Below are 14,350 nucleotides of genomic sequence, written 5' to 3'. Positions count from 1 at the left end.
CTGTGTGGTTAGGTTGAACACTTGCTTGAAGCTGGTCCCCCACGACCGCACGCAAAATTTAAGGGAAATAGTCTGTTACATTTGTGCCGTAAATATTTCGTCTATGCTGCTACGTTTTTTTTTTTTATTAGTTAAGAGAGATTATTTTGTGAACAGGACACAATCTGACACTTCTAATATGGCGGACGCGCTGTCGCAGTTTAGCAACGGGGCAAAGTACAACCTTCTATACGTGTATAACTCGTGTGTAACGCTCGCGTCGTCACGTGACGTAACAGCATAGTGTTTGGCTAAAGCTGCCTCGGTTTGCTGAAGGAAAAGCTCGGCTGTAACGACTTTGTCATGCTCCCCAGATTTCTACTGCTTTTAACGGTCGGCGCTCTCTGCGGGGAAGTCACAGCGGAGAAAAAACTGGAATACGTAACCGTGGTGAGCATATTTAGTCCTCTGTGAGGGATCCGCGCCAGGCAAAAATTTCGAGAGGAGGGTGAATATATTGCCACGATATAAATATAGCGTAAACGTAAGATGTTCATATGTGTCAAGTGTCGGGTATTCAACCAGGGAATATGGATATTTTGCGCACATTTGCCAAGAAATAACTGGCGCAAAATAGCGAATTTGTGACTTTGGTTATTCCCTTGAAGAATTTAGACGTAGGAATAAAAAATGACGCGCGCCTTCGCGAGAGAACACAATGCACGATGTCCTCCGGCAACATGGCTCGCTGTCAAGCGTATTTAAATTCTTGTGGCTAAAAATTCTTTCCAATGCCAGGGTTTACAAAACGTTTATTAACTCGCCCCCAGCTCCAACTCCCCCAAAAGCAAAGCTACAGCTAATTTGTGGCCTCAAATTAGTATTTTGTACCTCGGTTATGTGAAGTGAGATCTGTCATATGTCAACATAAAAACTTCCTATGTATTGAAACTTAGGGCAACCCCAAAAAAATCCCGTGTCATGTTTGCGACTCGTAGAAGTAGCTGTAGAGACACAGAATCTGTCAGGGAAGTGACAATTGGAATTTTTTTGGACCCAGTCATAATTTGCCATTTTAACACCATGGCATCAAACATCTCACAGAGAGAAGATCCACTCAGCAAAAGTTGATGCCCCCAACCCCACTTCAAACAGTTTAGTTAGCTCCGGCTAATGATTGTGAGCTGATTTTAGAGGTCACATGTTTTTACTGAGTTTATTCTGAAAGACAGAGAAGATCAAAGACCAGATAAGAACACCAGTAGTATACACACTATTTGGGCAGTTTTCGATGGCGGGTTATTTGCAAGGGATGCATTTTTACCTCTATTATCCCCAATGATAATTGATCTTTGCAGAAATGGACCGAGACTACACAAAATAATGCTCCGCCTCTGGTGGCGATGACCCCACAAGCCCCATCGGCAACGATCGACTTTTGAACATTGTCGCCTTTTTTAATCAATTCAATTTGTCGTTAACACACAAAAGCAACATGATATACTCATTCCCACTCGTTTGTGTCCACCGGACTCTGCGTTCGAAAACGCAAACTGACACCCTGGCTGTTCTCAAAGACTAAACTTCATGTGTGGGTGAACGGTGGGGGCGCGGCTGATAGAATGACTGTACGAAACAGGACCGACCAAGATAAGGGTTTTGTAAACCACTCATGGGGCCATTTGAGTGTGACACGCGGTTTCCCTGTCTTGCAGTTGTTTCGACATGGCGACAGATCACCGGTCAAAGCCTATCCTACAGATCCATACCAAGAGAGTGCCTGGCCTCAAGGCTTTGGACAGCTATCACAGGTCTGGAGATAAAATATATTCTTTTTTGAGAATGATTCCCTTTGTTACATCACTTTGGTAATCCTATAGGCTCTGTGCACACCTTCCAACGGCACACTGCGTGGTTTTGTTTGTCCTCAGGAAGGGATGCGGCAGCACTTGGAGCTGGGCCAGTTTCTGAGGAAGCGTTATGACGGCTTTCTTAACGAAAGCTATGTCCGACATGAGGTAAATCTTTAGATAGGCGACCAGGTGTTTTGGAGATCAGAGGAGATCATGTCATTTCCATCTTAATCGGGTGAAAAAGATCAAACTTTAGAGTAAAGATATTACTATAAAATTATATATAATATAATATTTTAAAACTGCATCTACAAAAATGCTGGAATGTTAGCCTGCCATCAGATAGCCATAGTCCGCTCACTCTTTCAGTGTCCGGGGAGTCGTAAAACCCAAAAGGCAACCAGTTTAACAGGTACCTCTGGCACATACCACTTGGGTTTACCTCAGGCAAAACTTACATGTCACACATTATAACTAACTAGATTCCAGTGGTTTATATTGGCTGCTTGAGCTGAGTTGTTGCAGATGAATACACAGTGGAGTAATGTTGATGATTATATTATATATTGTGACAAACTTCCACCACAATATCATTGTTTTATGCCAGTCGTATCATTTTATGTTTTTTGTTGTATTCATTCGCCACACCTTGAAAGCTGGTTCGTGAAACTATTGTCTGACGCTAATCCTGTCCGTGGTGCCTATAAGGTCGGGGACGGCCGTTTTTTACGATGAAAGGCTTTGCTTACTTGTGTCCTCAGATCTCAGTGCGCAGCACAGACTACGATCGTACCCTGATGAGCGCCGAGGCCAACCTTGCCGGTAATGTTCCCCGTAAACGCTTCAACCTAAATGTTGACTTGTAGGTTTTAGGACTTAAAATTGTAAGCAAGCCTCCTTCCCTTTGCAGGTCTTTACCCCCCCAATGGTGAGCAGGTCTTCTCACCAAACATCAAGTGGCAACCCATCCCCGTCCACACGGTTCCGCAAAGCGAAGAGAAGGTAGATATAAAAACATAGTGCCCTTTAATGTGATTCCTTGTCTTATCGATTGAATGTGTTTATATTTTCCAGCTGCTGTCCTTTCCTCAGAGAGATTGCCCTCGCTTCGAAGAGCTCATGCGTGAAACCGAGCAAACGGAAGAATATCGTAACATCACAACTGCTAACCGGGTCTCCACTCCCTCCTTTTTTTTACGCACAATAAGATTGACCGTAATTGGAATCGATTAAACGAATTCTTCTGTTTTTTTTTTCTTTCATCCAGGACATCATAGAACTGGTTGGGAATAAAACGGGACTCAAGTCGATGAGTGTGGATTCTGTCTGGAGTGTGTATGACACCCTCTTCTGTGAGGTGAATACTTGCATTTTCCACTCCATTGTGTCATCTTGCCTCTACAAAAAGTGTGCTTGGGTGTGTTTCTTAGTCACGTCATAACAAGTCAGCTCCAGATTGGGTGACTCCTTCTGTTTGGGAAAGGCTCCACTTTCTGAAAGACTTTGGATTCCAGGTATAAACTCTTTTCTGGAGTTAAAGCCATTGAGACACAAACTACTTGTAACTCGAGTATGCTCCGATCTTTCTAGGTTATATTTGGTGTCTACAAACAGCAGGAGAAGAGTCGGCTGCAGGGAGGTGTGTGTTAAGCCTGCGCTCACGTCATTTCACAAGCAGATGATTAACGATTTAAACCGTTTTAAGCTGTTTATTGACACTCGCTGTTGGCGCTTACCGCCTAACTAAACAAAACGACTCAAAAACGTGGGTTTTAAAGCAAGTACAAACATTGGCCTCAGGAAATTTGACTAGCTTAAACAATGTAAAACGCTGCGGATGGCAAACATAGCATTGCTGTTGAAGCAGCGCATATTTGAAGATGTAAAGTTCGACAGGAAGACTCACAGGCATATATTTGCCACAGTACAAAGAAGGGAGAGAACAAAACTTTGACTTATCCCGCACCTCGTGTTTCTGTTTTCTGTCTTTCAGGGATCCTGTTGGGCGAAATAGTCAAGAATCTTTCCCGAGTGGCTTCATCGAAGCAAAGTCAGCTTCTGAAAATGATGATGCTTTCTGCGGTGAGATGCATATCATGCAAGTAGTGCATTTGGAGAGCGATTCACTTTGTGTTGGCTGAAGTTTTAAATGTGTTGTACAGCATGACACCACTGTGGCAGCTCTGCAGGGCAGCTTGAACGTCTTCAATGGCAGACAACCACCATATGCTTCCTGTCACATGATTGAGCTACATTCAGATGACAACGGGTACTTTTTTCTTTTGCGTTCCTATGTGTAAGAATGTTGACTGTCTTGTTTTTTGATGAATGTTTGACAAGGCTGTGCATTTTAATGTTGGTCGTGGTGGTGAGCCAAGTATTTTTTGTCGGTGTAAAAAGTTTGAGAATCACTGATCTAAATTGTGGTTTCCCTAAAATACTGTGGTTTCAAATCTGGGCATGATTAGTCAAACACAAAACCTGACATACAACTAACCTTCCGCTTTGTGTGCCCCCCCCCCCAGGTCTCTGTCAGTGTCTATGTTTTACCGGAATGACAGCGGGGTTGAGCCGTATGCGCTTCAGTTGCCAGGCTGCACCCTAGAGTGCCCCCTGGAGGAGTTTGTAAAACTTACTAAGTTGTCTATTTCTGAGGACAGACAGAAGGAGTGTCAGTTGCCTTCAAATGGGAGCAGTAAAGGTGAGCTGTTCACTCTCCTACACAAGAACAATGGTGTCAAATAGTTAACCCTTATATTGAAACAATGTGACCGAACTAGAACGTCGTGAGCAAATTTAATTCATGCTAGCGACAGTCCTTCACTTACACACCCACAATCTGCAATGTAAAAACTGCGATTTAGAAGTTTCATCGGGAGACACGTTTTGACTCCACACTTACTGTCCTGTATGTTTTTTATATTGAACCGCAAACAAACTGCACGAGTGGAATTTTCCTTCCTTTGTTATTGTACTCGCCAGATGATAGCCATCTCGGCTAGGTTACTCATTGTCGTCCGTCTCCGTCCCTCAGAGGTGATCATCACTCTGGTGGTGTTTGGCTGCCTGCTGTTGGTCCTCATCATCATCCTCTTCCTGTCCATTGTTCGCCACAAGGAGCCGTTGGGCAACCAGGGCTATCGCCAGATTGGTCCTGAGGGGGGTGAGGAGTCCTGACAGAAATGCAAGGTGGTCCTCTGCAGGCTCAGCAGCGCCTCACCTCAGGGCAGCAGCGACGATGACGATGCCCATGATGAACTTTGACCCCTATTTTGGAGCTTCAAGTCTGGTTTTTAACACACATTGGCTGTTTTGTTTGTATTAGTCAACAGCTTTTATGAATGTTTCAAAGCTGGCTTGATGACAAATACATGGACTGGAGAGATTTTTTACCCTTTAATACCTTTTTTTCCCCTCTAGAATCCAAGTTGATGGGATCAATGGTATTTCTATTGGGTGCAATTGTGTGAATCAAAGTCAAGAATGTTTACTTTGAAGGCTTCTTATATCTGGAGAGGCTACATTTATTGCAAATGTGTTTATTGTTTGAATTTGCTGTTAATTGTTTGAATTTGCTAAGTGTTTTATCATCAAAAGTCAAATGACCAAAACATAACCATTCTGCCTTAAAACAATTGCAGTTGTTTTCTGATGTTTGTGAATTGTTGTTTTATTTCAATTGTCAAAATCTGAGCAGCTTTTTGCTTTAAAAATGAAATGGTTTGATATCATGAGTTGCTCATATTTGCTAGCTCAGTATGTTTCAAACTGGTAGTAACAATACTATTTTTCTCTTTGCTGCAGTTGGTTTTAATTGTAATGTTTTAATTCATTATTTAAAATCACTTCATGTTAATGACAGTGACTGCTACTAGTCAGTCAGGCGTAGTTTGTTTTCAAGCAGATTTATTAAATGATTGTGTGCTATTTTTGCCACCCATGTTTTCTTGGCTGCACTTTTTAAATGTAGCTAAATTTAACCTCTCTAACCTTAAGTCCACAGTGATGTAAATCTGTGTGTAAGGGAGTACGATGGTTCGACTTTTTGTTGAACATTGCTTATTTTAATGTCTGTCACAAAACAGGTTACATTCAGTATGGTCCTAGTTAAAAACTTCTTGCGAGGGACTGGATCATAATGTTGACTTGTTGTATGATGATGCAGAGCCATGGACTGCACAAGCAACTTTCACATGTCAATAAATGGAACTAAAAGCGTCCTCAATTCGCAACAAGAAATGTTTTGCAGACTGACCGCATTTTAAGAACACGCTGGCAGCAGCTTAGACAGGAGTTTGAATTTAAACTTGTGGGTCCATATTTGTGACAAGCATTCCGTCTCTGGAATTTCCCTTGGGATCACCTTTCACAATAAACAATGGGTGGGATTGAGAATGCGAGCAATGTTTTTTTTTCTAGTTTATATCTTTATGAAAAACAAAAAAAGCCTAGAACAAAATCATTCCACTTGCTGTTTGTCAAGTTCGGGGGTGCATAGAGGCCTACAATTGTCTAATTCAGAGATTTAGCACAAAGTGTTAACGTGGTTTTGGACACCAAACAAATGAAATTCCCAACAACGGAAAACAATGAAAAAGTACAAATTTGTTAAATCAGTAAAGCTATATGGTGAATAAAAAAAAAAATCATATAAAAGCATCCACATTGTTCAGATCACAAACATACTGACTTTCACCAATAAACATGCAAATGATTCCATACATACATCATTGATTCTATCTTGTGCAAACTTTTTCCAAAAGGAATGTTAAGTATGAGACTGACGTGACGGCAGAGAGACATCTCCTTCCTCTTTCAGAGGATCAACACATCCAAGTGCAAAAGGTTGCAGCAAAGCTTATAACGGTCATTTTTGGCCAAACTGTCCAACCTGTGGACCATAACAATCTCATACTCGATTTCGGTGACATCCACAATAGATGGTGCAAATATACTTTTGTGGCGTTGATATTTCCATTTATAAGTCGATTGTTCAGTCGTAATGTGTTGGTGGAATCTTGATCTGGTTATTCCATCCATTAATTTCCTACCGCTTATCCTGTTTAGCTTTAGCCAAACAATCATTCACACATATGGGTCATTTTGAGCAGTAATTCTGAAAGTGTTTACTACTTCCACTACTGGCACTTGGGTTCACTAGCGGTACGTGAAGTTCGGGTGTATTGAACTTTTTAGTCCAATTCTCCTGGCATATTTAGCCACAGTTAGCATCTTGCAGTGACAAGACATGCTAACCACATGTTCCGCAGTGGTGCTGTCAAACTTCTGCACATTTCACAAAGGGCATCCAAAATGGCCCGTGATTGCCTGGCGACTGGTCCAAAGCGTGCCTTACTTTTCTCTCAAATTCTCTAAGGATAGGCACCAACTCATCCGCGACCTCTGAGGATAAGTGGAAGCGAAAACGAATGTGTGGATCATATCCAAAGTGTTACAGTAATACACCAAACTATCAAAACAATAATACTCATACTTACAAACCTCAACATTGCTATTCACTCAGAAATTAGGTGTGAATGCTGAGGAATGAAAAAAAAAAAAAACTGGACACACAGCTACAAAGACATAGAACGAAGCTTTTTCACTTTGGTTAAAGTTGAACCTTGGATGAGATCTGTCGTCTATTGACATTTCAGCTTAGCAGTTCGTCCGAGTGTCCTTTTTGTTCCTTTCACATGAATTGATCCCAAAATCAACACTGACGATTGTTTTTAAACCCTCATTAAAGCATGACCTTGAGGATTATGGTCAGAGATTTTAGTGCTACATTCCTGCTCCGCAATCTGCACACAGCATCGTGCATTTCGCATCAAAAGATCCTTGGTCCTCAAACTTCGGGGGTGGCAAATGGTTCCAAAATGAAAGGGCTTTATCTGCTCAGTTCTGAGGGGTGGAGTGATAATAACCGTGATGGTGGTGGTGACTTTGTGGGGTGGAGTAGTAGTTGTGGTGATGGTGCTGGGTACTCTGGATGTTTCCGTAAGCGAACAGGAGGGGGGCTGTGGTGGAGGGCGCTGGCTGGCTTGACGACGGAGCCCTATTACCCTGGATAGAGCCGTACCAACTGGACACGCAACTGGGTTGAGCGGTGGAGGAGGGCACGCTGGATGACATAGTACACGTGAATGGTAGAGACGGTGTGACTGGGTATGTGCCGGAACAAATAATCAACTAATGATCTTAACCTGTTCTGAACATGTTGTAATGTGTATTTTAATAAGGGGCCCGAATTCATAACAAATACATAATTGACAAAATAATGACATAATTACATAATGACATAATTACATAGACACACCACAGAGGATCAATGTTGTATGTGTGTGTGTGTGTGTGTGTGTGTGTGTGTGTGTGTGTGTGTGTTCGCACCTGGCCCGATCGCCCCTGTTGCTTCTGGACAGGTCGTCGTCACTGTCATACCTCCTTGGGTTGTCAAAAAAAGAATCCCTGGAGCCAAATGTGTGGCTGTTGAGGATTCCTGCGGGAACCTGGCACACATTCAAGCTGCTGTGTTACATCATCTTTTTTTACCTTTGTAACGAGTTGGTACTGTAAGGTCACGCCCTTTATTTTGGTTGTAGAATGAAAACAGAACAAGATAGTACACCAAGAATCATGGTTCGCTATGTACTGTACGTAAATTTGTAAGGTAATTGAGATGATTTCAGTTTTTTAGTATCTTATTAAAATCACCTTTTATTGGAGAGATGCACACCTCTTAAATATTAGGTATTCATTCAAAGTTTTGTTGATGTGAATACACGGAAATAAAAAGCTGAACAGTTGATTTCTCCATCATTTTTTCATGTCTCACTCAAATGTATTCAGTGTGCTACAAAAGAAACAACTGCTTGTAATGAGTTTTTACTTTACCAGGTTCTGTTTGGGCTTCTGGACTCGGAAGAAAAGCACCATTAAGCTGGTAGGTACTAGCTCCCAGAAGAACAAAATAATCCCATACACCATGTAGGCCTCGTCGCTGAACTTCAGCACATCGGCCTAGGACAAACAAAAATATGCTATCAGTGAGCTGTGATAAGCCCTGTTTATTCTGATGTTACAACTTTTACTGCTACGCCTCCCCAAATTGAGGAGTGACTATTCACCTGATCGGAAACTGTGTACCAGCTGTAATTGCACAAATCAGGTCTGCCCAGCGGAGACAGCGCCACCACCAGGTTGTAACAAGCTCTGGACGTGTAGAGGAGAATCACCATCGCTCCCACAGCTGTCGCCTGGCACACCGATGTCCCCTACAGAAAAACGATACGTATATTTGACACATCTTCATCGCATGCCAGCCATTCATTTTCTACATTGATTAAAGCTAGCTAGCTAATGACACAATGATGATGTACCCGGTCGGTCAAACTTTTAAAACATGCATAATTGTGAGCTACGAGCTGTGTGTGAAGCTTGTTTTCATCTTCCCCTACCTTGGATTGGAGGAAAACATTGGCAGAGGACATCTTGGCAATGCGGAAGATACAAATGGCCAAAGACACGGCACACAGGACAAACAGACTGTCGTTGATCAAGACGCGGGCTAGCACGGCATGTCTCACACTCCTGTCGCTAAACACAAGTCACTTGTTAGACATTTAGTCATTTTCACTATCCAGATCAGACTTATGGGTGAGATGAGGTGGCTTACTACATTCTTGGTGTCTGTAACTTTCTGACAACTTTTTCCTTTGACACAAATATCTGTACTTTTTTATTGGCGTATGCAAAAATCTAAATCCTGTTAAATGTTTTCAAGTACGTTCCAAGAGATTTGCGAATGATGTATTTTACTCCAAATTGGCAACTCTCTGTAAATTTTGCATTTTTTTTGTTACGTTGATAAATAAGCTAAGTACGGGAATGTGTTGTTTTGATTGAAACAAGCTAGCTAGCACTTGGTATAGTAAAAACAGCTTCTGTTTTTTTAGGTAAAAAGCGTGAGTAGTTTTGTCAAGTCTGCTACGATACAGACGTTGAACCTCTGGAAAGCAATACATATTCTTGATTCTAATTATTCACTTGTAATATAAGATTATCACTTACCTTGGCAATTCCGAACGCTCCAAAGCACCTTGCACCAATAATGCACACGTTAAATTCACCACAAGGAAACATATACAGAGGGACAGGAACAGCAATGATAGTGCAATCCTGGAGAAAAACACAAGTAAAAAACAGTATAGCAGAGTATTTTCAATTTTGATTCTACGTATACATTTACTGGACACTTCTTTAGGTACAGCTGCACGCAAATATTTATATTTCAACAAACTTTTACCGGTATTTGGTGAACTCTGGGGAATACTTGGCTTTAGCCTTGAACACCACCTAAGAAATACACGGGAAAAAGTATTATTATACCAACACTTAAGGTGCTGAAATGTCGTGTATGAGAAGATGGTAGGAGAAGAAGTAAAACGTTCCCTTCTTTTAGTAGAGCTATGTGAACTTGACAGTGTCTCAGGACATTCCTGGGGTAATTAAATGAACACGCACATGCACCGCTGTACAAAACTAAAGTCTGAGGTGGAAATAAATTGGATTTACAATGTGCTCACACAGCTCCTAATTAGACAACTGTAAATTAACATACATGTGTTACACTTCCAAAAGCAAAAATCACCATCTCAGTGTTTAAGTCATGTATAGGTGTCATAGCAACCTTATACTTAGTACATGTTCTTGAGATGAATATTGCGTGTTGTGGAGTATTTTTCTGTATCAGTCTACAGAGGCTAAGCGGGAATTTTAAACCTACTAAAAGTGTATTTCAATGATACTTAAACTGCTTACTTCTCTTCTGCTCATTCCTTTTAGGGTTCCACGACTATTGCAATCGGTTTGTGTGGTGAGCTCACTCAACGTTGTCTTTGCTGACTTTTCATGTTGCATAACGGCATATGTGTAAACAATCTGCCTTTTGTGTCAGAATGTAGGTCAGAAGTCGACCTCGAAAGTAGGCGACTGGGCCAAGCACAAAAAACTGTAGGTTCATCTATCCTAGATGTGTCTTTTTGTGCTGCAAATACAGTGAACAATTCATTACTTGTATACGGAAGGGAAGGTGAAGAAGTAAATCATAAGTAGCTACAGTATATAGTTTGCAGCTTGAGGCTTTTATTGCTTAAAGTGGCTTCGTTCGCCTGTGGTGTGGAAATGGAAGATGTGTACGTACACCAAAGTCCATGGAGCAGAGCAATGGGGCTTTGCGCGGTTTCACTTTTGCACACAGGGGAGGGACAGAATATGATACAAGATTATGTAATGTATCAATATAAGTGTCCTCCTGTGTCCATGTACTCTATACTCATTTTAAAATTCTAATATAATGTGAATCTCAGTGTCTTCAACTATCTTTCTCTGCATATCTATCGGAACAGTGACTACAAAAAGTTTACACTTCCCAGTTCAAATGCCAGATTTTAGCATACAAAAAAAAAAAGAAAAAGATAGAGATTTGTGATTTTTGTTTAAAATGAATTGATGTTTTTTTATTATCGATTATTTAATTCGGGACCGTGTTTAGCCTAAAATTGTCCAAATCCTCATAGGTCCAGCCTCACAACAGTAAATAGTCTCAGATTTTTGTAGTCCTATATTTAAGAATACTTATTTTTGTGTTGAATAGAAAAGTAAACATTTGCACATTTTCTGCTTTTAATTTGGAAAACAAGGCTCAACTATTGCCTATTTATGAACCAAGTGTGTTTTAGCAACAGTTGTTGCTTGCTTCTGGAAAACCTAAATTGCCATTCCTGTGTAAAGTTTCCAATAACATGAATTGTGCATTGACTACTAACTATTCCAACAAACAATCAAATATACAGATGGGCTTTTGGAAAATCTGTGTGGCTGGTGCACCAGAAAACCCTTTGTGCTGACATTTGTGGTTTACTTTTTTCCAATAATTTCTTTTAAATTATGATATCACAACATTAAAATAACTAATTCCAGACCATTGTAAATTTGAGAGAATTAGCTTAGTGGCTAACGTCGAACGAGAGCAGAGATTTAAGCAATTCGGCTCAGCAAAAATATATGCCGGTGATGTACGTAGAGAAAGCATATTAAATCCGTGCAGCGTTTTTTTATGCGGTCCTGACATAACATTTATGTCGACAGAAGGCCAATATCTGTTCCTGGCGTAACCAAGTAACTAAAAAAGCAATAAAGTTCCAGTCAAAGTCTTCAGTTTACCGCTTGTGAAAATGGATTATCTCATGGGCCACAGTGTTTGATCAGATGTCATGTGACCAGTCAGAACAGCCTCATTACTTCTTCCCCGCTTCACTGGGATTTGAGGGAATATTCCTTCAGCGGCAGATTTAGCATCACTAGTGTGGAGGTGTTGTGCAGACACACACAAACAGCTCTTTGCTAAAAACTGTGACTCACCCAATGCTTGGTTGGGTTCATTATACCCATGTCTTTTCTATAAGCCACCAACAAAACAAACGTTACATTGTGTCTTTTACATGTTAATACCAAATGCTGAAGCAGCTTTATGAATTTTAATGAGACAGCAGGAAAGAAAATAATCAAATTTATTACAATAATCCATTAATATTATTTGCTATTGTTTTGGTCTATCTGACTTAAAAAAACACATTCTCCTTGTAATTTCTTTTCTACAATGCTACGATACAATATCCCTCCTTTTTACTTGCACTTCCGGTGATTATTTGAAAAAAAATACTAAAAATATTTTAAGGCTCGGTGGCGCACTGGGTAGCACGTCCGCCTCACAGTTAGGAGGGTGCGGGTTCGATTCCACCTCCGGCCCTCCCTGTGTGGAGTTTGCATGTTCTCCCCGGGCCCGCGTGGGTTTTCTCCGGGCACTCCGGTTTCCTCCCACATTCCAAAAACATGCTTGGTAGGCCGATGGATCACTCCAAATTGTCCCTAGGTGTGAGTGCGAGTGCGAATGGTTGTTTGTCTCTGTGTGCCCTGCGATTGGCTGGCAACCAGTTCAGGGTGTCCCCCGCCTACTGCCCGATGACGGCTGGGATAGGCTCCAGCACGCCCGCGACCCCCGTGGGGACTAAGCGGTTCAGAAAATGGATGGATGGATGGATTTTAAGGCTAAACTTCTATTCAAGTGATTATGTTGTATGTTTCTGGTCCATACATCACTGGATGATTTAGGTCCTCAATATTAAAGTAATGCAAAGAGAATATAAACCTAGTAGGTCTCTGAGGTCTGCAAACTTGGGACAATTGGTGGAGTCCAGAGTTCAAAGCAGACATGGTGGAGGAGTATTTAGCTGTTATGCTGCACGGAAATGGCCAACAGAGGTGAGGTCAGGCCCGAGTGCGAATTGAAAAATGCCATTGATCGAGCTCTTTACACTTTCTAAATCTGTCGCTTGAGCTTTGGTCATTATAGTAAAGTATTTCATATTTCTGTATTTCGTTTTTAATTCTTTAGTTGTTCTGATTTTAAATGCTTTGAAATGATGTAGAAGTAAAGCACATTGACTTACCTTTTAATGAACTGTATTATGTAAACAAAGTTGCCTTGATGTCCCTAAATAAATGTTCTATGTTCATAAATCTTTCAAATAGTTTGAGAAGGCAGGATTGGAGGCGTGGCGTGATTGTTAGATAGAGGATTTTGGTGCTTGATTCACGAGTCTATTGTATTGCTCAGCCACAAATGTTTGGATGCCCATTTAATAAAGATGGGGAAAAGAAACATGGGAGGATGTATGTCCCTTGTCACCCCCCCTCTGCGCAGCCCTGGTGCGTCATCAGGTGTGCTTTTTGAATTTATTTCTAGACATATACAGGATTACTGGCGGGTTTTCACAACATTGCATTAAAATAAGGTGCTTTTCTACTGTACTAAGATTTTCTCTGGCGTGGTGGTTTCTTGTGCAAGAAAAAAATGATGACGGCTGAAATTTTCACAGATCATACTTATCATGTATTACTGTCAAGTCATAATGACTGTTCTGTTTAACCAGTTCTGTTTTTTTACAGATTGCAAACTCTGTATGTGAGCAATAAAGTTGATGGAGCTGCAAAAAGGAACGAATGTACGAACAAACAAACGGAATATCCCAGACGGCTGCAAGGAGTGCTTACCTGCCAAAAGTAGAGGTTGAGCAGGCAGAGGGTGAAGAACTGGAGGCACACCGGGCAGCAGTAGAGCAGCCAGTAGGCCAGCGGCTTCAGCTGCACGGCCTGCGCCGCATTTTCAAAGTAGAAAGAGAAGAGAGTCGTCCTAAGCGCTGCCCACAGCAAGCACAGGAACAAGAACGCACTCTGATAGCTGAAGCGCTTGTATCCGTAGTGCAGAATGAGCCACAGCTGCAGGTACACGAAGCCGAAGAGGAGTGAGTAGAGAACAGTGTACGCGGCGGTGAGGCTCAGCTCCAAGGCTGGCGAGATGGAATCTCCCGCGGGGTTCTCCTGCACGGAGCTCAACAAGCTGGAAGTGCTCGCTTCTGCGGCCAAAAACATCTCCGCTGGCGACTAACACAAGCAAA

General features: G+C 41.6%; 2 protein-coding genes across 2 annotated transcripts; one reads left to right on the top strand and one right to left on the bottom strand.

Annotated features, from left to right (window-relative positions):
* The first annotated feature begins 3 nt into the window (after positions 1–3).
* acp2 (acid phosphatase 2, lysosomal) lies at positions 4–6,227 on the top strand. Its single transcript, XM_049753462.2, has 13 exons — positions 4–429; positions 1,695–1,790; positions 1,911–1,997; positions 2,594–2,654; positions 2,743–2,834; positions 2,907–3,005; positions 3,100–3,189; positions 3,263–3,346; positions 3,423–3,471; positions 3,826–3,914; positions 3,995–4,101; positions 4,358–4,533; positions 4,867–6,227. The coding sequence occupies exons 1-13, from the start codon at positions 343–345 to the stop codon at positions 5,007–5,009; spliced, it is 1,260 nt and encodes a 419-aa protein (XP_049609419.1). The 5' UTR covers positions 4–342; the 3' UTR covers positions 5,010–6,227.
* gpr137c (G protein-coupled receptor 137c) lies at positions 5,875–14,324 on the bottom strand. The gene is made up of 8 exons (XM_049753461.2): positions 13,947–14,324; positions 10,138–10,187; positions 9,903–10,010; positions 9,290–9,428; positions 8,960–9,106; positions 8,727–8,852; positions 8,223–8,341; positions 5,875–7,956 (listed from the first exon to the last, which is right to left on the bottom strand). Exons 1-8 carry the CDS (start codon positions 14,322–14,324, stop codon positions 7,731–7,733), a joined length of 1,293 nt encoding a protein of 430 aa, XP_049609418.1. The 3' UTR covers positions 5,875–7,730.
* Positions 14,325–14,350: the final 26 nt, after the last annotated feature.

The sequence above is a fragment of the Syngnathus scovelli genome, chromosome 2 (assembly GCF_024217435.2).
Source record: "Syngnathus scovelli strain Florida chromosome 2, RoL_Ssco_1.2, whole genome shotgun sequence".
Lineage (NCBI taxonomy): Eukaryota > Metazoa > Chordata > Actinopteri > Syngnathiformes > Syngnathidae > Syngnathus > Syngnathus scovelli.
The sequence above is the reverse complement of the archived record's forward strand: the minus strand, read 5'-3'. Positions and strand labels throughout refer to the sequence as shown.

Bases quoted from the DNA above. Each gene is read 5' to 3' on its own strand.
- acp2 (XM_049753462.2), top strand. From the start codon at position 343: ATGCTCCCCAGATTTCTACTGCTTTTAACGGTCGGCGCTCTCTGCGGG. The intron at 3,472-3,825 runs GTGTGTGTTAAG...TCTGTCTTTCAG, and splicing joins GAAGAGTCGGCTGCAGGGAG to GGATCCTGTTGGGCGAAATA. The intron at 4,102-4,357 runs GTACTTTTTTCT...CCCCCCCCCCAG, and splicing joins CTACATTCAGATGACAACGG to GTCTCTGTCAGTGTCTATGT.
- gpr137c (XM_049753461.2), bottom strand. From the start codon at position 14,324: ATGTTTTTGGCCGCAGAAGCGAGCACTTCCAGCTTGTTGAGCTCCGTG. The intron at 9,429-9,902 runs GTAAGTGATAAT...ACTTGTGTTTAG, and splicing joins GAGCGTTCGGAATTGCCAAG to CGACAGGAGTGTGAGACATG. The intron at 8,853-8,959 runs GTGAATAGTCAC...TGTTTGTCCTAG, and splicing joins GGTACACAGTTTCCGATCAG to GCCGATGTGCTGAAGTTCAG.